We start from the raw sequence: 26,344 nt of genomic DNA on the forward strand, positions 1-26,344 counted from the left end.
CTGTTCAACCGATTCCATTGAACAGCCCTGATGAAGCCCTGCAAAGTGGGGCGAAACGTCGGAAAATAAATAGTTGTAAACTATTTTTGTTTCACTTTTGACCGCAACCCAGACCATCTTCTTATATATCAATTTTTACGGTCAACTATATATACATATATTAAATATAAATAGTTTAGTTTAGTTTTTTCATGTATTTCCACCCAAGACCAAACTAATCAACTTAATCATGGATAGGAAAATAACCAATTTCATCATTTAGAAGTAATGGAGGGAAAAACAAACTCATTTCAAATATTCAAGATGGTGGCATGCATCCTTCCAAAGTCTGTTTAATTGCTGTTATATTGAGCAGATAGATTAAAGTTTTTCAACTTCTGTTGTTTCTCTACCACAGTTACAGTAAAAATTAATCCAAGAGAAAATAGAAGAGGAAAATAATTACTAATGAATTATTTACATCATAAATCATTATAAGTAAATCAAAATCATTGTGCTACAATCGATGTTTGCATTGACTATCGAGAGTTCCGAACGGACAAAGGAAAAAAGTTCTCTCTTTTGTTTGGATCGCCGGCGGGAGCAGAACTTTGGAGTGTTGAGAGCTTGACCACCCTTGGTCTACTGTCAGTAGTAGAAGTTTTTGTAAGAAGATATGAAGAATCAACGGTCACCCACCAAAGAAGATCATATAATTGGTTAGTATGCTCAACCTAAGATTAAATAGATTTGTTAAAGAAGCCATTATTTCATTTAAGTATAATTGTATCCTGAGGTCAGGTGTAAATAGAGTCAATAATGTTAAATAATTTAAAATAAAATTCTCATATTCAGTTAATATTTAATTTATTTATTTAAACCTTGTCATCATCAAAGCTATATGTTAGATTTGAGAAGAATAAAAATAGTTAAAATCCTTATAATTATTTTAATAAATTTTAAATATTACTATATATATTTACCTGTCTCTTTATCGCTACACATAAACAGTAAATCGGTTGAGGCGCATGGCACATTATCCCCACACAAAATGTAATGGTGGCTTTTGTTTCTGCAACTTTAATCCATTCTGTTTCATGGCCATCTAATGCTCTGACTGGAACCAGTCTCACTTGCCTTTGCCTACCGGCAACAACGACAACAACTTGCTCATCAATTAGAATATCTACTTGGTAAACTTTCTTGTTTTCACCTATTCTGGCAATTTCTGTAATTTAAAGTGGCATATTATTTGTAATTATATGAAAATCATTAGTAGGCATGTTAAAATGTTAATCATAAACAAACTTACCATTATGGTCCAGATCTAAGCAGAACAGACCTTCTTCTGTTCCAATGACTAGACGATCTGGGTCCACAATAGCTCCAGACATCGTATTCTTAATAAAGGTTTGTGTATTATCAAGTACCTCTTTAGCTTGAAATACCTAAATATTAATTTGATTATTGAAGTTGATTATAATTTGCTTATAGTTATTTCATTGAAGAAAATGTAACTAGAAAAGTAAGCAAAGTAGAAAATGAACAATATATTCAATTTCAAAATAGTCTAAGAAAGATTATTAAATAGATAAGAAATTTTGACATGGTAGTGCTATTCACCTAAATTGAAAAAAAAAAGAAGATGGTTGGGGCTGCGGTCAAAATAAAACACAAATAAGTTGATGTAACTTATTTTATATCAACTTATTTGTGTTTTATTTTGACTGCACCCCCAACCATCTCCTTGTATAAGTCATCCACAGTCAACTATCTCTCATAATTAATAATTTAAAAAGAAGGTTATTTAACACAAATGAATATCCTCAGCTAAGTAAACTTTTCTTTAATAAATATAGATTACAATAAAACAAAGTTAATTTAACATAAATAATGCTGCATTATAGGTTGGAAATTGAAGTATTATGTGAGTATGTACATTTATATCTATTTTCTTCCACACAGATTCTAAAATTAAGTAAGCCATGAGATTTTTGGGAGTTTTGGTATTCACAAGAGACAGAAGGCTCTGAATTACTTTTTCTTAATTTTTACTTGTTCTGAACTATGTTTTTTCTATATTTTTTTTTTTTTTTTAATATCGTGAAGGTGAGATATTCCACTCTATCTACTTCTCAGAACTGATCTACGCCCACCTTCTCCTATAAATTTCATTCACTAGATTCTTTTATCAGTATTAACAAGTTCTTAATGTCCCTTTCCATTTGAAGTATTGTTGTATCTTCTGTCTACCAGAGAATCTATTTATCCAGAGGAGTCCCATTTTCAAACATATTGTTGCCTAAAGGAAGTAATCTCAAAAGATATTGTAAAATCTCACTTCATTTTGTTATCCTTCTCTAGATCACAAATTACTCACTCTGCTAGTAGTAGTAGACTCAAATTTCCCAATAATGCCAAGTAAAGTATATGCAAGATCCTAGTATTAGGAAAGCTCATAGAGTATTCTCAAAATGGAACACATAGCTCCGTGATTCATAAGAACGGAAATAACATACAAAGAAATATAAGAAAATCAAAACACAATACTAAAAGCAACATATTCATCGTAACTCACAGTTGTATTTGGTAGGTTATTTCTTTTCAAGATCCTATGAAGTTCAGTTAAAGCAACGACCCATTTGTTTTTTTCACTTTCAGTATCTGCTAACATTAATGTGTGATTTTTAAAGCCAGGTGGATCCATCAATGAAGTAGTAATCTATGTAAAAAATAATAAACAATTAGAAATATAAATTAATATTTGTAAGTCTATAGAAAAATCTTAAAAGTAAAAATGAATCACCTACCCTAAATATACAAGGGATATCTTTCTTCGTAGCATGGATTACATCAGAGTCCCCTACACTTGATACCATAAAATGTTCATCTCTCATGTCGAGGACTTGAGAAACATACACAGACGGTAAAGCATTTCGATCAGGGCAGATATCATATAGAAACAATTTGAAATCACAGACTACAACAAATTGACGGATCCATCCTTTTTTCACTCCTCCAGTTTTCGGCACTTTTACATAACCTTCATATGCTGTTCCAATTCCACGAGTTGGATCAATTCCTAATGGCCTTTTAGCTATAAAAAAAAGAAGTTATTTGTGTTATTTTATTATCACAAAGCATATCATTGAAGTATCAGGTAGTAAAATAAGTTCATAGCGTTTTTTACTGGTGATTTCAATAAAAACTCCAGATTCTTGTAAATATTTTTAATCAATTATATATGACCCATTTTGATCGATTACATGTTGCCATCTTTCAGGTAATTTTTTATTCCCTCCTCCCAGAACTTTGCGCAATGAACTCCTCTATGTGCGTTTTGCAGTCCTCGAGCGAATTAAAGTGTTTCCCTTTGAGAGAGTTTTGAAGGGCCCGAAATAAGCCAAACTCCAATAATTTCTGCCGGGTCAGCAAAGACACATGAGGACGGGTGTTATTGTGATGGAAAACTATGCTTTTGCGATTAGTCAATGCTGGATGCTTCTGCTAAACTCCTGCCTTTAATTTTTCCAACTGGGCACAGGATACTGCAGAATTAATGGTCTGGTTGGTCGGGAGGAGCTCAAAATAAAGGACACCTTTTCAATCCCACCAACTTCACAGCATAACCTTTTTTAGATGTAATCCAGCTTTTGGAGTCGTTAATGACGGGTCACTTCGTTTTCCCCAGGACTTTTTCCTCACAATATTATTGTACAGGACCCACTTTTCATCCCGTTATCAACCTCTTTAAAAATGTGGATCATTAACATTGCGTTTCGGGAGGGAATCGCTAATGGATATATGTGGTTCAATAAATTCCAAATTGTGAGACACTTGCATGAGATAGGTTAAGCTTTTCTGCAATATCCTGTGTTGTAGAGTTAGGGTTGTCTATGACCAATGCTAGAATTTGGTCATCATCAACAGTTGAAGGATGACCCGTGCGCTTTGCGGCTTCCAAGTCAAAATTTCCTGTCTGAACTGAGCAAATAAATGGCATCATCACCATACACACTGCTAATTTTGTTAACTGTCAATGCAGCAGATTTTCCTTTTCAGAAATAAAAAAAATCAATAAATGAAGAAAATGAATTTTTTTCTCTTTCATTCGAGCAAGCAAAATACCACTTAAAGATAACGAATCTCGGTTGAAACCGATGCATAAAAGCACCTTAAATAATCCTTTTTTTTAGGGTATGTAAACATGATTTTATAAACACAGAGAGGATTAAATTGAAATATTGAAAAACACTACGAACTTATTTTACAACCCAATAGATACTTATCAAACTTAATAATATTTAATCATAGCCAGAAAACATGTATATTATCTATTATAAGAATATTTTATAAAAACCAGCTAGAACCAATAAATTTAAATAATAAATATTGAACAATAAGTTTGAAAGTAAATGCAAACTTAGATTTAGTGGAATTGATTATTTTCTGTAACTTATAATCAGAAACGTCACAAACATATAGAACACCTATCAGATACCATGCACATTACATTACTTTTATTTCTGAAAAATGGGCCATTTTATAGAGAAAATAATTCAAGTAAACTATATGTTATTTTTTAGTTAGTGAAATCATTACATAATTTTATTGTAAAAATAAAAAAATAATGATAAAAGAACTTACTCTGGTTGGCTGGGACAGGACAGACAGGTGGAACTTTGGAACAGCATCCGCTATGACAAGTAAAACCGCAAGCATCACAGACAGCACCCTGCCTTGTAAGGCCTACCATGAGAGATGTGCAATGTGAGCATTTTGTAGGAGAATTGAAAGTTCTAATAAGAAATTGATGTGATTTGGGTTTCACGGGAAGTCCATGGCTCATTGCTCCACTCTAGGCATAAAAAAAAAATTTTAATAAAATAAGAATTTTCTTATTCCAAGATAAAAATTAAATATTAAATAAATAAAATATGAAATTTGAATTCTGATGCAAAGAGAATTTAGGACAATACGTGAACATCAGTTATTTAGATCATAGATCAAATAATGATGAGCCCTTACTTTATTTTTTAAATAAGATAATAATATCTTATTATGAGTTATTTAGACCACACCCTGACCCGAGAGCCCAACTTCCTTTCTTTTAAAAATGATTTTCAGATTTCATATTTCTTAAAAACGATTATTTCATATTTAATCGTTAGTTAATTAACCATTAACAATTTTTATTTTCTGTAGAATACAACAACCAAAGACAATCCAATTAAAGATAAATTCTCCCTTATATTATGTAACAATTAAATTTAATTTTTTGAAAAATAGAACAATGACACATAGAGTTGGCACGAGGAAAGTAAATGTCAGGATCGCTGTCATGTTACATTTGGTTTAAAAAAATTAATGTAATTATGAGCAATTAATTGTTGTGTGATAGAATTCGGTAAAATAACTTACACTGACCAAGAAACTAACATATTCTTTTTCTTAACTTTTACAAATAGAAACACAATAAATAGTTGTCAAGCACTTATTTCTATTTTGGTAAAGAATAGAAAAAAAATAGAGAAACATAAAAATTGTTTTTTAAAACAATAAATGAGGTAAGTTTATGTGAAGCAGCAATATTATGTATTATGTAAATGAATGATTCACCAAAGAATATTTACAATTAAGAACAATACAAATAACGAAGCATGAACTGAACACTGAAATTATGGTGTTTCAGAAAGAAGCTCCATACATAATATATTAAATATAAATAAATAAAATACAACAAAATACATAGATAGTTAGAATTTAGATAGGCTGCAAATACAAAATATTAATTTTAAATGTATATAATATTCCCCAAAATAAGATACCATTTAAATAGTACATATTACATAATGAATCTTAACGACAGAACTACAAACATAAATCAATGTCATTATCAACACATAAAAATGTTATCAGTATTCTAAAATTATCAATATTCACAGTGTACAACTAATCTCGATATAGGGACTATTGCTAAATGGTACCAGATTCAAAAAGTTCCTATTTTTCAGTAGATAATTACTATTTAAAATCATATTATTACATCATCATAATACAACATGTGTCATATATCTTACTATAAACTGGTGAGAGAAACAGTAATGTATAACTTTTAAAAAAGTTATTGGGCCACTGAGAAAATTTTTAAATAATTAAAAAAAAATGTAAATATTTATTTAAGTAACGTGTAGTTGCATAAATATTCATCCGTTAAATTATATTATAATATGTAAATTTGTAATGATCCCTAATAGACCTCGATATCTGTTATAATAACATAACAGACCTACAATTTACTTGTATGTAATATAATGCAAACATAACAAAAATATTTTATAATAGCAGTAATACATAACATGAAATACTTTTAGAGCTACTATGATGTTTATTTAATAACATTTATACCATAGAATTTAAAAATTATACTTAACCTTTATCTTAAAAAGAGACTCATAATCCTACTAAATCCTATTATCTCTTGAGTGTTTTTTTTTTTATTTTTATGATATCTTATTTTCAGTTTAGAATATTAATGAAAAATTTCACTATCTTAACAACTTCATTGTATTTCTTCTTTTTCTTTTGAGACCAAGGTGAAACCTTCTTTTTTTCCCTTAGGCCCTTGGATTCTATACTCAACATTGAATTCTGAACAATTCTCTGTTTCCGTAATTTCTTCTTAACTAATATTTTTTTGGTTTAAATGCAATTCCAAGAAATAATTCAATACTTCTAGAATTCACCTTATTGGATTTTTTTGTCTAAAGGTATTTAAATAACTTTTTTGTTAATCTGTTTTCATCCAAATATATTCAAAGAGGTAAATATTTTTTTTTTTATATATAATTTAAACAGGCTACTTAAACTAATATTGTGATCTTATTTTTGATATAAAGATTGTTTTTCTAGGAAATTTTCTTACTGAAACCATATCCAAATGTAATTTAATATATTTTTAGCTATTTTTTTTTCTATCATACAAAGTTTTTTTGAAATAACCATTTTTTTAATGTGCAAAATATAATTTTGAATCATGAACAAATGGTGTTTCTAAAGCTTTAACAGATTGTTCTAATTTCTTTAAAAATAAAATATTTATAGTTTGGATGTGCATTGAATTTCAATCTAAGTGTTTAGGAGATTATTCCCATTTTTTTTTTCAATAAGATTTGAGTACTGTTACTGTTTGAAAACTCTAGTTCAGAACTGCTGCTTTCTAAGAGAATACCCTAAACATGTACTTAATTTTTTACAAAACAATATAAAGACATCACCTAAATCAAACCTGTTCGTTTGAATTTGTATGGGTTATTTATTAGGTTCTCTGTACTTGCTACTTAAAATTAGAGTAGAGAAGGAACATGTTGGTAGGGTAATTTTACTATACTTTGAGAAAATCTGAAAAATACAGCACAACAAATTCAAAGAAACAGGTTTGATATACATGATGTGTTTTTCTGTTTTGGAAAAATAAAAACAATTAATTATGTGTATGTGTGTCATTCTTATAGAAAAGGGCAGTTTTGAGTTTGTTTTCAGAAATGTAAAAGTATTCCAATCAGACTGAAAAAAAAAATATATTTACTATTATGTTATTAATAAATGAAATTTGGCCGAGGTGCGGTCAAATTAAACTTTATTAAATTTTAGCCCTGACAAAGCCCTGCAACGTTTGCAATCATCCAGTCTATTATGTTATTAAAATAAAAATATTATTTTATTAACAATGATGTATAAATAAAATCATGTAAAGGAATAACAAATGAAAAAATATGGATGTTTTGGTTGAAAATAAATATATTAGCTCAAAAATAGGTCACTCTCCCAATTTGAAAATAATTTATATATAATGTATATGAATAGCATTTTAATAAAAAAAAAAGAAGAAATTATAACAAAACTTTGAAATCAGAAAATATCTTTGTGTTTCTCTTTAAACTTACCTAATTAGGTTATTACTTTCCATTTTCAATTCTAAGAACCATAAACATAAGCTGTTCTCCTGTTTTGATTATATAAAACCTTCGGTTCCTTCTCAACTCTCAATATAAATAATATACTATATTCCACATACCATTTTGAATTTTTTTTTTATTCTATTTTCTGTTCCCAAAATGGGAGATAGTAAGTGAGCGAGTTTAACTTATCATTAAGGCTAAATGTACCACTTTGTAGGATACATGAAAATTAGTTTTTTACAGAATGAAAAGAATGATTTTATTTATTTTTTTAATAATTGTTATTGGATGTTTTAATACTTGTAAATTATTCACAACTCTTCGCTTTTTTTTTGCACTTTCACAAAATGAGAAATGGAAGAATAAGTAATTCTCTGAATTTATTATAATCAGAAATTTCTTAGAGTAATTTGTATAAGTAGAGATAGTTCATCAAAATGTAAATTTTCGATAAAACCTGACAACTAAGTCACTGGACTATTTATAACCTATTAAGAGAAGCAATGGAAGAAAGAGGACACAAAAATAAGACCCTCATTTCGTGGGAATATCTAGGTTTGTCTAGTTCTGGGAAAAAGTCAGGGAATATGAGAAAAACCTGGAAGATTGTTGCGGTGGAAAAATATGCAGATACAATTAAAAATGAAAAATGTCATGAATTATTACCAAAGGGTTCACAAATTATTTATCCATCACATCAATAAATGAAAAAAAGAATTCATTATCACTATAACAACCCTGAAAAAAAGTCTGCCAAGTACTTATGAAAATTCGATTTACCGTAAGAATCCATCATCCCTCATATCCTGATTATGATGAGGAACTCTTATATATATACAACTGATTCTCAACTATGATGACTAATTTATATGCGAAATCAAATTTAACCAATTAATTTTATGTTAGGTTGAAATTTTGCACAGTTTGCATGAAAAGCATCAATAGCCATAGTAATGAAAGTGTCAATAACAAATACTGTTAGAATATAAAATTAGAATTAAAATTTAATCAATAATAAACGTATAATACTAACAATACTTAAGTCAGATAGGTTTGATTTTGAGCTAGTGATTGATGGAGCTCGATTGTCTTCGATATCAGCCTCATCACTTTCAACACCACCGCCACTCTCCTTCAGAAATGCACCTAAGTAAGACATCTGAGATGAGGCACGTTCAAGAACTGTAAAATAATTTCTTAAAATAAATTATATTATCTTAAAACTGTAAGAAATTCAATATTCAGACAATTAAAAAAAAAATGTTTTTTCCTCTTCCAAAAAGTAAATTTTGAAGAAACAAATAAAAAACCATTAAACCAACAGATGAGCGAATTGAATTCATATTTATGTAGAAATTATTGAATGAGGATTAGATCTAGATAATAGTTAGAAAAATAGTCAAATAAAAATAGCCCAAAAATGTTAATCGTTTAATGAGAATTGATTTTTTTCTCTCTCTCTCTCTTATTCAAGGACAAGTGGACAACCATTTCAGTTGCACTGTTGAAGAAAAGAAGTTGTCACGCATCAGCAATCTTATTTCAAATCACTTTCAACACCTCCATCCCAACTGTCTCTTTTTCTCCTCAATTTCAAGATTTCTTCTGTAGCCAATACTTTTTTCTCTATTTCTTCTTAATACAGACAAGAAAGTGGTCCTCAACCAATCTGAATATCAAGACTTAATGTAACATAATTAAGCTTCCTTAACTGTAAGAAAAAACAGTTCATTCATTAAACACCAAACCTCTTATAATCGTAGCTTTTCTTGAATACCAAGAACTTTGTTGTGAATCTTAACCCTACTTTCTACAGCAAGTTTTACAATTTTATTTCAGAAGTTGCCATGAGTAATTACCTAGCTTTTAAAAGAACCCTCAAAGGCCACACATGATGAACATCAACTGGAACCACCCCAAATGCTCCCAGTCTCAAATGACACCACCTTTCATAAGAAATATGCCAATCAGTCCCTTCTTGTATTTAATCTCAATAAAATTCATGATATTCGAGAACATTGTCATGCCTGTACTCTTGAGTGTGAAATTTACAATTTACTTCCTCCTTATCACAAGAAATCAAGACAATGCTAAACACACTGAACTTTACTAAATGCATCCTTTCTTAATATCACAATCCTTCCTAATAAAATCAAGTTATCCTTACAGTCAATTCCAAATGAACAAGCACATCATCTTCAAGTTCTCTAACTGCTTATAATTCTATCTAATCAGTTTTTCACTTCCATGAAGCGTGACCTGACTTTTCAATGTTCTTTGTTTGAAATATCAGCACACATTAAACAGTTAGCAGTTTTTTTTTACTATGTTTATATTTTTTGATCCTCTCTCCCAACTTTCATCTACGGAATAATATTTTTAGCAATTACAAATAAATATCAATTTTGTTAATCTTTCATTTACAGTTTTTACATGATACCTATTTTTAAATTTATATCTATCTTATTTTTTAAATTTGCTTTATTGGTTAGACATAAATCTAAAACAAAAGATATGTAGGAAAAGAGTAAATATTTTATAACATAAATTTGAAGACTTTTAGTAGTCTTAACCATGTAATAAGCAATATAAGCTATTGAGTTGATCCCTTCTTCTTAAATAAATATATATATAAATTCTAGTGACATTACAATCAAATTAGTACTCAATTTCCTAACAATGTACTTCCTTTTAACCAAAATAAAATGTTTTTACTAAACTTTTCAGTGGCAGATAAAACATAGGCATAAATGACTACGGGTTTTTTAATACTGAAACCAAAATGAACAAACTTTTTGGTTCAGTTTGTATATAATGTATTTATACCTACATATAATCTTCATATATTGTTATTTTATTCCAATCAAATAAATGTTAAATCAAGCTAAAATTTAAAAAGGAGATGACCCAAACAATAGTCAGAAATAACATATAAAATATTGGTAACTATTAATTGTGTTATTTCTAGCCATCTCCTTCTTTTAATATAACACATAACCAACCATCACTATAGAACAAGAAAGAATAAATCTTATCATTAATTGAATATTTTTCATAAAAAAACAAAAAAAAAGGAATTACGGCATACTACAACAGATATTTGTAGTATACCAACATAGGTTGGTAATATTTTCTTTTGCCAATTAGGTAAATGCAGTGATTTATTCATCCATTTTAATTTTTATATTAATATAATTATAATATAACTTTTATAAATAGAAAAAATAAAAGAGAAACATTAGAAATTCATTATTATCACATAATCACAAGAACTAACATTTAAACACACGTAAAAACAAATAAAAAGCTGGAAACTATTTCAAAAAATGTTATAATGCAAATTACCACACAAAACACACTTTTTATACACATATGTTTTGTGAAACAAACAAAATACTCATTATTTCATCTTTTTCAACACCATATCTAAAAATTATTCAAAGTAACATATCATAGGAACTGATTAGATTCATATAATTTAATGATTAAATCTGGGATGGAAAGATAACTCACAAAGAAAACCGTATTAAAGAAAATCCTATTAATTCAAAAATGACAAGGAAATTATCAACATTTATCTCTATCTATACATTCACTGTATCTATCCAAAATCAATTAAATTATTATGTAATAAACTTAAAAATAATTTTCAGTTTATTCATATTTTTGTCGACTAACTTTCTATTCAAGGCTATTGATCAACTAAGGTTAGTTGGTTGCTTGTCAGGCAGCTATGATTTGTGTTATGAAAGGTTATAAATATGAATTTATTAACACTTGCAATAAAGTAATAAAAGAAAGTTTTTTATTTTTATTTTTCTATTTTATAAAATCATCTCTGAAATATTAGACAAAAAATTGTACTGACAATATTCTCTGAAAGCCTTAAACAAGTAAACAAAGAATAAGTTAGAAGAAAGCCAAAAGTTTTAAAATCGTTGATTGAATTTATAACTGAGGTGGTTGGACCAGGTTTCTCATCTCAGTTCTGAATTTACAATTGGGAGAGGAAATAACGGACAGTAATAATGTGAACTACTAAAAACCATGAAGGATCAGGTATTCAGTACTCTGTAAGGAAGTACTGTTATTCAAGATCACGCTCAACCGTCAAGATTTCTCTCTAATTAAGGATTCCCACATTATGAGGCTGGGTCAACCCCAGGAGGGCTCCAGAACACACAGGGTAGACTCACTGAGCCACCTCGCTCTTAATATTGAATATTTAAAAAATTCGTAAAATCAAATCAGAAAGGGCTTATCAGATCCTGTATTTCTATGTTTTCTCTCCTTAGTTCTTTAAATAATCAAATAGTTTTAAATAATAATATGTAAAGCGGCATCAACATTTTAATTAAAACAGATAAGGTTGTTCAGAATAAATTAAATATAGTATTTAAGTAAATAAAATAAAATGTTTATTAAATTCAACAAATCCCTTATTTAAATGGGAAAAATGTTAATCTAGAAATGGAATATAATATTTTGAAAAACATTTATTTAGGCATAGAATCAATTATTGAGAATTCCTAGAAACCTATCGTGGGAGGGAGAGGCAAAGAGAGTTTTTCTTTATTAAATATGTCCTTAATGATAGAAGACTCAATTTGTCTGAAAAGGAAAATTAAAGCTTGTGGCTCATAAAAATAACTGATACATAAATATGTATGAAAGTGTTATAATAAATTCATATTGATTGACAAAATAGTGTGTCTTATGTTATATTAAAACTTTTACAATATTATAAAGTTGTTGTTGTAAATGCAGAGGTTTTTACAGCATGTTCTAAAGAGTGTGATGGTCTCTATATCACATAGAACCAGATGTTTGATTGGGGGGCAAATAATTGCTTATACGAAAGTTAAATATTAGGCAGAAAAGAAAATACTGAACTGAGCACTATCCCAATTTATCTTAAGTTAACAAACACTACTTCCCCAAGAATTTAGACCACAAATGATTGTAAACAATAACAGATAATTCTTTAAAAGTTTAATAGTTGATAATGTTAACAAAATTCTTCACAAGAACCTGCTAAACAAAACTTTTGCAGAAGCAGTATGGCTCATGACTTTTTGTTACAAGTCCCTGTCCCTTTATGAAAAGGACAGATTTCCACAATTTAATAAGTGATATATATCAACTTTAAAACTATCCAGGGCATGGATCCTTAATCCATAGATATAAATATTTGAGTGGTGATACAAAAATTAAATTAATGTCATAAAAGCAAAATAAAACCTATAAAAACGAAAATGTCAAAGCATCAGGTGTGTGTATAGATTTGTACACAACATTGTTTTGATATCAGCAATTAGTAGCTGATTGGTAGATATTAAAACAGTATCAACGTAGCTTACTCTATTTTGCTTTTTAAAAAATTCAAGAAATCTAAAAGGCTGAAAACCACAAATCAAAATAATGATGAGGTTTATTATGTAAAATATCAAATAAGAAATTACCAAATATTTTAATATAGTAAAGAATACAATTTTAATAAATTAATTAATGGGATAGAAAGGTAGAAATTGGAAACTAATAGACTTAGTTATACAAAATTTTGAGGACAGATGTTAAAATATCAGCTAATAGCGTAAAGAAGTGAGTAATTAACTATGGCCATTACCACTATTTAATATTTTAAAACTTAATATACTGCTTCATTAACCTTTGATTCTAATTTGGTACAGTTAGTACACAAATCCTAAATATTTACCATTCCAAACATATTAATTATATGCAAATGAAATTAAGTGAAATAATTTATAACCCTTGCTTAGATTCAATTATTGCCACTGACTGCTCCTCATATATTCATCACCAGAGGACATTGAAGCAGCACCAATATTTTTCTCCAATTTCAATTCCAGAATAGTCCCATTCCCATAATGTTCCAAAAATTTTAAATTGAAGTTATCAGTCTAACCAGCCTGTATATTAGACCAGATTCGTACTTTCATACATTCGTATATCCTTACAAACATAACAAAAGCAGAAACTAGAAAAGAGGCTAAAAGAGAACTACTCAGAGGCTATTAAGAATTAGAACTGAATTTAAAAACTCCCCCTAGTCCTGCTTCCAGTCTTATGACTTACTCCAGAAATCTCTAACAAAGAGCATATGGGATAGTACAATGAAGTGTTTACAAACTCACACAATTCATTTTCAGGCTTACTTTCACAGAATTGGGCTGAGTGTATTAAGGGGGAAAGAGGGCCGTCCATAGCTCAGGTAGTGAAGGCGCAGGTCTTAGCAACCTGAGAATTGCGGGCAGCACCGGGTTCAAATCCGGCCTGGGGGAAAATAATAAGTTTTTGTTAAACATTAAAACAATAAATAAATAAAATAAATTAAGGGTTTGATATTTTTTATGTCTATTTTCCATTTTGTACTTTTGACAAAAGAGACAAGGCCTACCATACCAAATCAATAGCCAACTGGACAGTAGAAGATGTGTAATTAAACTTAACTCCTACCAAGTTAATAATTATTTTATAAAGTTCTTGAATATTGGCAAAATGATTTTAACTCCAAGCAATAAAAATCTTTGAATGAAATGTAATTGAATAAGAAAAGGCCACAAAATATTATCTAATTGAAGAACAGAATAATTCAATAAATCATACTTATAATAGGGAATAAGCGGTAGCTACTCATGGTTTTATAAAATTACTTAACTGATAAATGGTATTTAACAATAATTCTTATACCTGTTAAACCTAAATGTAGAGCAAAAACTTTTGTTCTAATATGGTATAAAAAATCCTAAAATTTCATCAGTTTCAAATTACTTTGAAGGAGGAGGACTAATACAAAAAAATCTTGTCAAACAACAATTCAAAAATTAAAACCAAAATAAGACACCATTAGAAGTTAATTTAATGAGAAATAAATTGTGTTGGCAAAAACATGAGGAATGTCTAAGCTTTATCTTAAAAATATATTAATAAAATTAATGATATTAGTAAAAAAATGTAAGAATAAAGCATATTACAGTTTTATGCAAGAGCTGTTTAATGGTACGTAGACAAGGTGCAGAAAAAAAAAAACCATGCAAAATCAAACACCATTATTACTTAAGTACTCTTCATGCCAAAATCACTCAAAAACAATAAGGCATAATTTACTTTACCGAATGGCGGTGCAAGCCAAAGTCAAAAATATATTCGGACGATGAGAAGTATCAAGCCCCAAAGGCAGCTCGTGACTCCAATAAACAGTGGCACCTTGTCTATAAGAAAACATCTACCATGCAACGATACACTCGAATGACAGATAGGAATAGCAAAGAAAGAAAGAATTCATTCTGGTTCCAAGTGCTTAAAATTTAATCAAATCACACACCAAAAGAGAATACAAATTATTTTAATACCGTCTATTCCAGAATAGAAATAAATATAACAACGTTCATTATAAAGTTGTATTATTTTCATACGTTAACTTGAATTGTAGCTGAAATCATAGGTATCTCATAAAAATAAAATAAATAAATGAACTAAATAGTGATTATTTTAGTTTATTTTCAGATATAATAAACATAATGAAATATATACTTTTATGACTATTTAAAAAGTATAACCTTTTGAAGTAATCATGCAAAGCTGTTAAAAAAGAATGCAGCAGGAAATTGTAAATCAAAAACATAGGGTACTGACTAGAATGCTTTAATGTCAAATGTATGCTTACATGCATTAGGTACTTAAGGCAAGAGTAACCTAATAACAAAATTATGTAAAATTATAAATATAAGTCGACACATTTTTACCTGAAATCACAAATCCATGCACATATAGAGAAATTAAGTAGAAATAAATAGAAAATAAAGGAACACATGCACAAAAGAAGGGTTCTACTACTAATCTATTATTGTAACTATTGTATTTAACTAGTAGTTTCTAATAAAACATGCCTGTGGCCTACATATTATGTACTTCAGAAGTATTATTATGATTGTGGAGTTGCCAACATAAAAAAAAAGTTAAACTAATAACATAAATTAGTGTTGAATTATCAACACAATCATACAGAAAATACCGTCAAATAAGTGAGAAGTGGGAAGAAGGTAAAAGACAAATGCAATTGAACAATAAATAAACGAATGACAAATGCTTTTGCAGAATTTCAGAAACACAAAATCTGTTGCAATAATCAATGACTAGATCTAATAATTCATTTTCATAAATTTTTGACAGTAAGCCCCTCAAACAACTCTTAACTTAAAATTTCCTTACTTTTTCTACATGGTAAGATTGAGAAAATAAAGAAAAACAAATGTTTCTCAACTTATTTAGGAATTCGTGGAGAATATCAGTTAGCAGCTAGAATTGTATGTAGATCAATTTTAGTTGTTCTCATCTTATAAAAGCTAAGTTTCATATGATTTTCTGATAATGTTGGATAAATTCCTCTACACTACCTTCTGTAGAAGATCAGTTCAAAATGTTAATCATTTGAAATAAGGTCAAGTTATTAACCAAAATATTAATGTCATTCATTGGATAAAAGTTATGCAAAATTTTGTTATTTTTTTTTCTTTATTCAAGAATTTAACAACTTGCTATCAATGAAATGTAGGTGTCAATTACTGGAGACACATTTCAGCTATACAACAAGTATTAAATATTCTAGTAAATTTAATTTAATTTTTATCAATGGGTTAATATTATGGATATCTTTATCTATTTCTGATACATCTGGTTGTTACAGTGTAGTTGTTCATGGATACATATTACTTAGAAGTTTTTTGGTCTCAATAATTTACTTGTTTTTTCTTAAAATAATAAGAATTGAAATCAAAATAAAAAAAGTAATACCCAGGTAATTTAAATCAATATTTTTCTAATAACCTGAATCTAGAAAATAACATTTACAGAAAAATAATACCTAGTATTATTATTTTTCAAAGAAGAGACAAGAATGTTAAGAACAATTAGAAAAAGAAACAAGAATTGCTAAGAAAAGACATGGGTAGTCTGGCTCCAGAGAAAAGCAATAAAACTTTGTAGTCATATCAATGTGACGGTTAAATATGTTAGTAAAACTAGAGGAGTTGATGAAAATAGCACTTGTAGAATTTTTGAAGTCAATCAAAATCCCTATAAAAGAATGTCAACAGGATTAATTTTAAATGGTGATGTTTACATCACTTCGCAAATAATGAGAGTACTTTATGAAGCGTACTCAAACAGGAAAACAATGATACCGATTCTTAATTACAATTATAGTTAATTGTTGAACCTATAAATAACTATTTACAATTTCATTACCTATTGTAAACTAATGTATATTAAGTAACCTGTTTATTTAAATCGGAATATTGTTTCATAAATTGTTACAGGCAATGTAAATTATACATGACATATTTGACCAATAAATAAATTCTGTTCTCATATAAATTAAATATAAGGAAAACATAATAAAAAAAAAAGATAAATGTATTAAGCACTCATAAGGAGCCCCAATCAAAGTTAATAATGATGGTCTTGCTTAATTTGACAATTAATTATAAAGTATCCATAAGCTTACCCTATTACAGATAACTAATATTTTCCTTTCTAAATCAAAAGATTATTGAGTTATCTATTAAAAACAAAAAACGAAATAAATAATATAACCAAGTTGAGCACCTTCAGCATTAATCTCAGATTTATTATTTTCAACAAAACCCTAAAAGTTAAATACTTTGTAATACTACAGAAACATAGAAATGGTGGAATTGCAGGAATATTACTTTTCAAAATAGAATCAAACAAAAAGAAATATTTTCTCATATTGCATTCTAAGCAATAAACCTACCACGACTTCACTAATTAAACCAGAAACTAATCAAATAAAAGTAATTAATCACAATCTTAACCAAAAATATCCTGTAATTATTTATAATTTCAGAAACAAGATCAGAATATGCAAAAAAACAATATATTTTAGTGAATTAGTAAAAAATATCCAATAAATAATTACTTAGGGTAAAAAAATAACAAAACAGAAGAGAACGATTAAGGATAAAAAATCCGGTTTCAAAACAAATTTGTTTTAAGAATCGAACACTTTTTAAAGCCAATTTACTGTTTTTTTAAAAATTAAATACTAACTATTTATATATTAACAATCCACTAACATTTATCTAACACTAATATCTAATAATAGCAATTAACATCACAGACAAGAGATATTCACAAGTTATCAAGTCATTGGTAATAACGATAAATTTAAAATTTTGACACAACCAAGAATAATATTGACTTTAGATGTCTGGTTACATTCTGCTCACTTCTCTTACAAAAACAGAATAGTAACAGCAAAGAAGAACAAAGATGATGTCTCTGTTAAATATATGAATTTACAATAATATTTACAAAAGTCCATCATCATTTATAATTTAAAAAGAGCGCCTAAAGTGATAAACGATGAATCAAACCATTGAAGCGGAACCGAAAGAAGCATGTAGTGTGATGAGAAGTGTGGATCAAACTATTAGGAACAAACTTACATCCATCTCCAGAGTCTATTCTTCCTTGAAGTTCTTTTATTTGCATTTCTTTCCTCTTTAATTCATGAGAAAGACTTTCATATCTTGCTCGGAAATCACGCATCTCTCTGAAAAACAAAAGATATCAATATTAAGAAGTTCTCAAGAAAGTTAAAAAATAAAAATACTTTTGAATGATTATGCAATAATCATATTACACAACATTAATATTCACCAACAGAATTGTCCCATATTTGATATGGGTCCGATAGGACAAAACATTAGAAAAAAGAAGATACCAAGGATCATCAAAAGAAGATTGTGAACTTGGTTAGTTTTGCTATACATAAAAATAGATATTAATTTAATTAAGAGAAATTATTGTGTGTCTGTATTCTGATTGTCTAGCAACCCGCCCTGAGATTAAGAGTCTTTTTATATAATAAAATTCAATTATCTATTTAGTATTAAAGTTCTTAATTTGAACCCAAATTATCTTTTATATTTGAAAAAAGTTTAAAAATGAATAAAATTCTTTTTATTTTATTTTAAATAATTTTAAATTATTACAATATATATAAATATATATAATTTTTTTTTATTTATTTATTACCGCATAGGGGACCATCTCGTAGGTGACAGATGTGTAGATTATATCATCATGTAATCAAAGATTATATTAAAGAGGTTGGTAATTTGTGTCTCGGGAAACGGGAAAGTAGAAATAACAAACTCTAGTTCAATGAAGACTGTCTTCATAAGTATGAAAAAAGAAAAGCCACTACATTAAAAACTCTCAATACTCCTGGAAAAAACAATGTTACTCACTATTGGGCCTTAAAGAAATAGAAATAAAATAATGGAATATCTTTAAAAGAAAACAATAGAAATATAAAATAACCTAATTTAAAATAACATAAAAAAATTTACAAAGGTATTAACCTATCGTGTGAATATTGGGGCTCTGTATTGCCAAAAAAAATAAAAGGATAAAAATAATAATATTGTAGCTAGTCCAGTAGATATATTGGATATGTTCAAGAAACAATTTGACAGTATTTTGAATATGGAAAATAATTCTCAATCCTCTGCTACTGATACCTGAGTGCCAAACCATTGATATAACATCAGAGTAAGGAGAAAGTTGATATAGCCATTTGAAAATTAACATCTTATAAAGCTGCGGGAACTGAAAATATTCCAAGTGAACTAATAAACATATGTGGTGAAACTGGGGTTTATAAAATATACCTTTTGATTAAAAAGACCTAGAAAACAGAGAAAATGCGCAAGGAATGGAAGGAGTCCCTACTAATTCCAATTCATAAAAAGGGGCTGAGTTGGGATATTAACTATAGAGGAATCTCACTCTTTCATGTGTGCTATACAATATTAGTTAATCTTAACTAGTTGAATTACAGATTATGCTGAAGAAATTATCGAAGATTACCAATGTGGTTTTAGGAAAAATCATTCGACTATTGATCAAATTTATTCCATTATGTTAAATATTACAGGAAAAGTTGGAATAAAATTGCATAGTTTATCAGCTTTATAAAGATTTCAAAAAGGCTTACGATTCTATTGACTGTATATTTTGATTAAACAAGGAATACCAAAGAAGTTAGTAAATCTAGCACGGATTAGCATGATCCTGACATAAAGTTCAAATTAGTAATCATGATTCTGAAAAGTTGAAGGTACGATTTGGTTTAAAACAAGGCAATTATTTATCGTCTTTTAAATTTAACACTAGAATACATTGTTAGAAATGTGATTCATACCGAAAAGGGTTTAACTTTAAGTGGTAAAATACCCGTGTTTAGTTATGCTGATAATTTGATATTATTGGGTAAGAACAATGAAACTATAAAACTAAATACAACTGCATATATATATAAATAACTGATCATAGTATTTCATATTATGAAGATGGTAAGGGGTGCGGTCAAAAGAAACAAAAATAGTCAACAACTATTTACTTGCCGATATTTCACCCCACTTTGAAGAGCTTCATTAAGGCTGTTCAAGTTGAGAGTTTTCAAAACTTATAAAGTTTATAACTAACTTAAACTTATTAAGTTTATAACTAACTTAAACTTATAATAAAGTTTATAACTAACTTAAACTTATAAAAATTATTAAGTTTTGAGAGCTCTCAAGTTGAACAGCCCTGATTAAGCTCTACAAAGCGAAATGTTGGCAAGTAAATAGTTGTTGACTATTTTTGTTTCTTTTGACTGCACCCCTGGCCACCTTCTTCATAATTTTAAATAAAACTATATTGTTAAAATTTAGTAAGGAACAAGGTCTTGAAATAAATGTATCAAAAAACAAAATTTATGGTTAGCAGTAGAAACGGGAGCAACATCGGTGATATAGGTATAGAAGGAAACATATTTGAACATGTAGAGAGGTTTCAGTATTTTGGGACTACAGTAACTAGAAAAAATGAAATGATGAGAAAATAAAAGCGAGGATGAAGCAGTGAATGCTTGTTATTTTTCAATTTTCAAATTGCTTGCGCCTGAGCAGGAAATTAAAATTTAGAATGCATAAAACTATTATCCTTTTAATTGTTTTTTTAGGGATGCCAATATGTGGCCTCTTACACAAAGAGAAGAATAGTGCATTTAGTTTTTAGAAAAGAATAGAGTTTTTAAAAATAAAGTATTATATAAAATACTCAGATTGAAAAAGGATGTGTTAACCAGAGAATTTTGAAGGTTTCACAATACTGAGTTGAGGGAACTCCACCCAGTAAATATAATTCAGGTATTACAGCAAATGAGATGGGTGTGCAAGGTTGTAGGACTTAGTAATGAATGGATGTACAAGGTGTGGGCCTTAGTAATGAATGGATGGGCAAGGTTGTGAGACTTAGTAATGAATGGATGAGCAAGGTTGTGGGACTTAGTAATAAAGGGATGGGCAAGGTTGTGGGACTTAGTAATGAATGGATGTACAAAGTTGTGGGACTTAGTAATGAATGGATGTATAAGGTTGTGGGACTTAGTAATGAATGGATCCCTAAAATTTTAATAAACCAATGGGTAAACATCACAGGACTGAAATGTAAGTGAGAGAATTGTGTAAAGACTGATCTGGGCAGATTTGGGTTTGAATAGGTGTCACTGGAAGGATATGTGTAGGAACGATAGTTGGTATTGGCATCAAACCTTCGGGTTCACCAAGCCTTTATTATTATTGTAAATATTTGTTTAATTATTGCTTCCTATTCAACAAAAAACATGCTTTAAAAAAAAATTATAATTGTTATATATTACTTCTCAAAGATGACTTCTTGTCAGTATATCATGTCTTCCTTAATACCGTATCAAAACAATGATGTCTACTTTTTATTTTAAAATGCTGGTTGATTAGTAGTTTCATTCAATCATTTATGAAATTGGAAAACAATTATAAAGTGTTTTATAATGCATATGTTAAAAAGGATTTTTTAGAACAAAAACATCTCTTAAAGCTACTACAGATCTTCAAATTTTTGAGAATCTACTAATGCAGTGGGGGCATTTAGGTCCAAAAGAGAAAGACCTAATACAGTAAATGTGGAGAGATTCATAGGAACCAAGATGATCGCCCTAATGTAATTATCAATTAAAACATCTATGAAGACCATGTGATCAAGTTCTATATGGATAGTTTTTAAGTTGGACAAGATGAAGTTTGATTGGTGATATGACAAGAATGGATTTACATGGAAAATCTACAAAAATTGATCAGGTTGTGAACAATGATAAATGAACAAGTGAATTTATTTCTTTTTTTAACAAGTATCCTGTGTAGATTATACAGGAAAGAATGGGGATCTTAATAATATAGAATCTCTATTACTAGAAACTAGGAACTCTATTATAATTACATATGAGTAATTGGATGCAGGATGGGAAACTGTAAAATAAAAATAATAATACTATAGATTAGAAACAACAGAACAAAATGATATAAAATGAACATACTTTTGTGAAGCTATTAAATCAGATCTAGTTTTACTAAGTTCTTCACTGATTGCAGTCTTGGCTTGTATTTCAGACTGCAAGCTACTTTGGAGATTCAATAGTTCCATTTTTTCAAGTTTCTGACTTCTCCTGTTACGCCAGTTCTTATCCTATTAACATACGGTATACATATACATGTAGATAAATATGTATTCATAAAAAAATAATTATAGCTACAAATTTTAATATCCTGGTTAAGTGAACTTACAGAATTTGCAACATTTCCAGTACCAGAATGCTTTAAGAATTCTAACTCCTCTGTCATTTTAGTAGCCAAAGCTTGCAGATAACCTCGAGCATCTTTCTCATCGTTCACCCTGAAAAAAAAAATTAATTAAATATTTAATAACACAATATAAATATCAAAAACGACAAATGTTGAGAAGTAATATAAAATAAATTCTGTTTCTTGTCTAACATAATTGGATAAAGTATTTTAAAATGATTTAATTTAATTGTTGGCCCACTTTAGTTATGAATGAATCAGTTTGGAAATAAGAGTATTCGCAAAATTATGAAGAAAGAATATTTCACAGGAGATATTAACTGTTTTAAACGATAAAACAGAATGATACAAGAGTTAACCTGGTAATGCTAGTAAACCAGGTTAAAACAATAATTTTTTATCTGATATTTCAACAGCATTTTATAAGGATACATACAAAAGTCAATTTATCAGAAAATAAATTATAGAAGCATTATTGAGGAAGTCAAAAAAACAAATGAATCGGGTTCTATTTACTATTTGAGATGAAAAAAAAAAAAAGAAGTACCAAAATAATTAAAAAATGATTTGAAAACTTAATTCTAATTGTGTCATAAGAGCTGGAATGCTACTATAGTAGGCAGTAAATGTTAGTAACATAAGTTGATAGCCATAAAATAATCTTGAGTTGAAACAAATTGCTATTTTAATGTAAAGTCATAAATTTAATGATTGAAATAAATTGATAGTAACAATAATATTCAACTGACCATTGGATGATTTCAGATATTTGTGCTTCCCATTGAGCAATCGCTTCTTTCTTATTCCTCAGCTCTTCATATTCTTCATCTTGCAGCCTCTTTTCAGCTTGAAGTCGAGCTAAGCTATCACTCAACTAAAATCACAAAATATAACTCCAACTCAGAACATTTCTAATGATAACTAATACATGAGAAATAATTATAAATTTATCTTACTGTATCTAATTCCAGACCAAGTTTCTTATTTTCTTCAATAAGTAGTATTTTTTCTCTATCATACCTCCTAGTTAGTTCAGAAATTGCTTCTTCACTATCTGTTATATTTTCTAACCTACTAGAGTCTAATTTTTCCTTAGCAATTTCAACCTAAATGGAATAAATAATGATTTCTTATAATTGTAATAAATTAAGACAAATTAAAAAATACACAGATAAATCTTCTAAAAACGAACCTCCCTCTGCAGGTGATCTCTTGTAGCTTCTGCTTCTTGAAGCTGTTCCCTCAAAGCAGATAGCTCATTGGAGAACCTAGCTTGCTGCTGACCTAAACTTTCTTTGTATTGAACCTCAAGTCTTTCTACTTCAGATTTAAGTCTAAAACAAACAAACATGGTTGGTTATTGAACTTTCATAAGAAAAAAAATAAAATGTAAAAATATCAGAGAGAAAACTGGTCAAACCTGCTAATCTCCTGTGTAGAAATTTGAGCTTGGGAGGATGGTAATACTTCGCCCAAGTCTTTCCTTTGGGATCTCCACCTTTCTGTTTCTGACTCCAGTTGTCTAAAAATTAAGATAATTTAAATAAGCTAACAAAAGGCAAACTCTTTTCCAAGATCTCATTATTAAACCTGACCCTTTAACTATCATACAATATTATTTGATTAATTTTCAATATAATGATGAGAGATAGTTGACCATGGATGAATTATATGAGAAGAAGGTTGGGGTTTGCGGTCAAAATATAACACAAATAAGTTGAAACAACTTATTTGTTATATTTGAACCACACCACCCAATCATCTTCTCCTCATATAATTTTCAATATAATTGTTAGATCACTATTTCAATTAATAATAAAGTAATTTTCCAATTTAGTGAAATATTATAAAATCTCTCATAACATAATACTCATTCATATAATGCAGTAAAACAATTAACAGGAGTACTGATGCAGAGTGTAAGTAAACAACTTGCATGAGAAATTTTTTCTGGTGAATTTTATACCTATATCAGCAAATAAACTTAATTTTTATTTCTTCATACATTAAGGCACATTTTTAAACAATTCAGATTGTTAATTGGAGTTTACATCATTTAAAGTAAAAAAAAAAAAGAAAGAACAAAAACTCTATTTATTGATTCTGTCTGGATAATTAATATTTATTCATTTGTCCGAGAACAAATTTCAAGCAGAGTAAGATCAAAATTTATTGTATAGGTACTCTATGAAACTAGAACTGACCCTCCCAGATCAGATTCAACAAAGCAGTGCTGACTTGTGAGTTCTGGGGTGCTGTGTCTTGTGACTTAAAACCCTTAATCAGTTGAGTTACTTCTCAAAACCATTCATTACCAGCATGCTTATAAGCCAAAAATATATATTCAACCTACAATCTACTTGTTTTGACTTGCATTAAGTCAAATAAGTCATGTTCTGTTCAACACTATTTTCTAAAATTTGGTTTATACCTTCTAAATGAGTTGTTAAAAGAAAAGAAGAGAATTTAGGATCAAATATAATGGCTATGAGTTTAATGTAACGCCAGACATCAGCCTCAATATACAAGAATTCCATTAATCAGGGTAATGTCAGAAAGGAGACCACAGAAAATTGGAAATCCTTTTAATGAAAAAAACTGTAATTGTAATCAAAAGGTTGTTTCAAAAGATATGAGTAAAAAATATTACATTTATTACAAGTAAGAAGTACATATTTTTTAAATCAGACTTATGCTGTTTTCATTTTTATTTAAATGAGCACATTATTTTCATTTACAGAAAATTTTTTTATTGATTTTATATATTTTTTCTTTTTCTATCTTTATCATAATTTCCCATATAGTGATGTTTTTTTTTGTTTTTTTTATTTTATGAATTTTTCTACTACTATACAATAGCTTAAGTTATATACAATTGCCTAGAGCTTAGTGCTTTCTAATGTTAACCTTTAAACTATTTAATTGAATTAAAATATTCTGTTTTTGACATAACTATTAAATTATGTAATGGACTATAAAATTAACAAAAAAAAAAAAAAAAAAAAAAATGAAGTAACATAAAAGCATGAATTAGTGAATTTCACTACATGTTATAAATATTCATACCTGCAATATTCTTCACTCCTTTCTCTTAATTTCCTCTCTTTTGATGTTTCAGCGATGGCATCTTCTACTCTTGCTTCTAATTCTCTTCTCAATTTCTCAGCTCTTCGAAGGTCTTGCCTTAATGAATCAACTTTTTGCATAGCTACTTCTAATTCTTCTTCCTTATCTCTTACTTGGCGTGACATTTTGGTCTTTTGGACTCTCAATTCTTGTAGCCTAAGAGATAAAATTATGTTCAAATAGATAATATTTTTGAAATGATATATGTAATGGAGGAGAGAGGGAATAGAAATTTAGAAATAATAATAAAAAGTAAGGAATAAGTTCAATTTAATTAAGATAGAGCATACATAACAGAATACTTAAAAAAATATTATAAATAAAATAATAAGGACTGCTAACTAGAAAACAGAAAACTATCTTCTGCAACTGTCAACAATGCAATGCTTTAGTGGGAGTAACAATGAGTCAGATAGAAAAAAAAAAAAAAAAGATTAACTACATATATAATAAAAACATTTAAAAATATCATCTTTCTCATCGTTCACCCTGAAAAAAAAAATTAATTAAATATTTAATAACACAATATAAATATCAAAAACGACAAATGTTGAGAAGTAATAT

The 26,344-nt window shown here is 28.4% G+C and overlaps 1 protein-coding gene across 3 annotated transcripts in view; it reads right to left on the reverse strand.

The window, feature by feature from the left end:
* gek (serine/threonine-protein kinase gek) overlaps window positions 1-26,344 on the reverse strand; it is a 62,341-nt gene that overhangs the window by 15,303 nt on the left and 20,694 nt on the right. For 2 of the 3 annotated variants that reach the window (XR_010845174.1, XM_014426596.2), the window contains exons 14-27: window positions 25,721-25,936; window positions 24,075-24,176; window positions 23,847-23,988; window positions 23,611-23,760; window positions 23,404-23,528; window positions 22,637-22,745; window positions 22,390-22,538; window positions 18,431-18,537; window positions 8,974-9,122; window positions 4,627-4,837; window positions 2,790-3,076; window positions 2,558-2,701; window positions 1,292-1,427; window positions 963-1,207 (exon numbers count right to left, since the gene is read on the reverse strand). Coding sequence is in view for 2 of the 3 variants with exons in the window: in XM_014426596.2 (XP_014282082.1) it covers window positions 963-1,207; window positions 1,292-1,427; window positions 2,558-2,701; window positions 2,790-3,076; window positions 4,627-4,837; window positions 8,974-9,122; window positions 18,431-18,537; window positions 22,390-22,538; window positions 22,637-22,745; window positions 23,404-23,528; window positions 23,611-23,760; window positions 23,847-23,988; window positions 24,075-24,176; window positions 25,721-25,936 (2,272 nt within the window). In the remaining variant the exon portion in view is untranslated. The remainder of the gene's footprint in view (window positions 1-962; window positions 1,208-1,291; window positions 1,428-2,557; window positions 2,702-2,789; window positions 3,077-4,626; window positions 4,838-8,973; window positions 9,123-18,430; window positions 18,538-22,389; window positions 22,539-22,636; window positions 22,746-23,403; window positions 23,529-23,610; window positions 23,761-23,846; window positions 23,989-24,074; window positions 24,177-25,720; window positions 25,937-26,344) is intronic. The other variant, XM_014426597.2, reaches the window with a different exon arrangement.

This window comes from Halyomorpha halys, unplaced genomic scaffold, assembly GCF_000696795.3.
Source record: "Halyomorpha halys isolate HHAL.00 unplaced genomic scaffold, Hhal_1.1 Scaffold586.1, whole genome shotgun sequence".
Classification (NCBI taxonomy): Eukaryota; Metazoa; Arthropoda; class Insecta; order Hemiptera; family Pentatomidae; genus Halyomorpha; species Halyomorpha halys.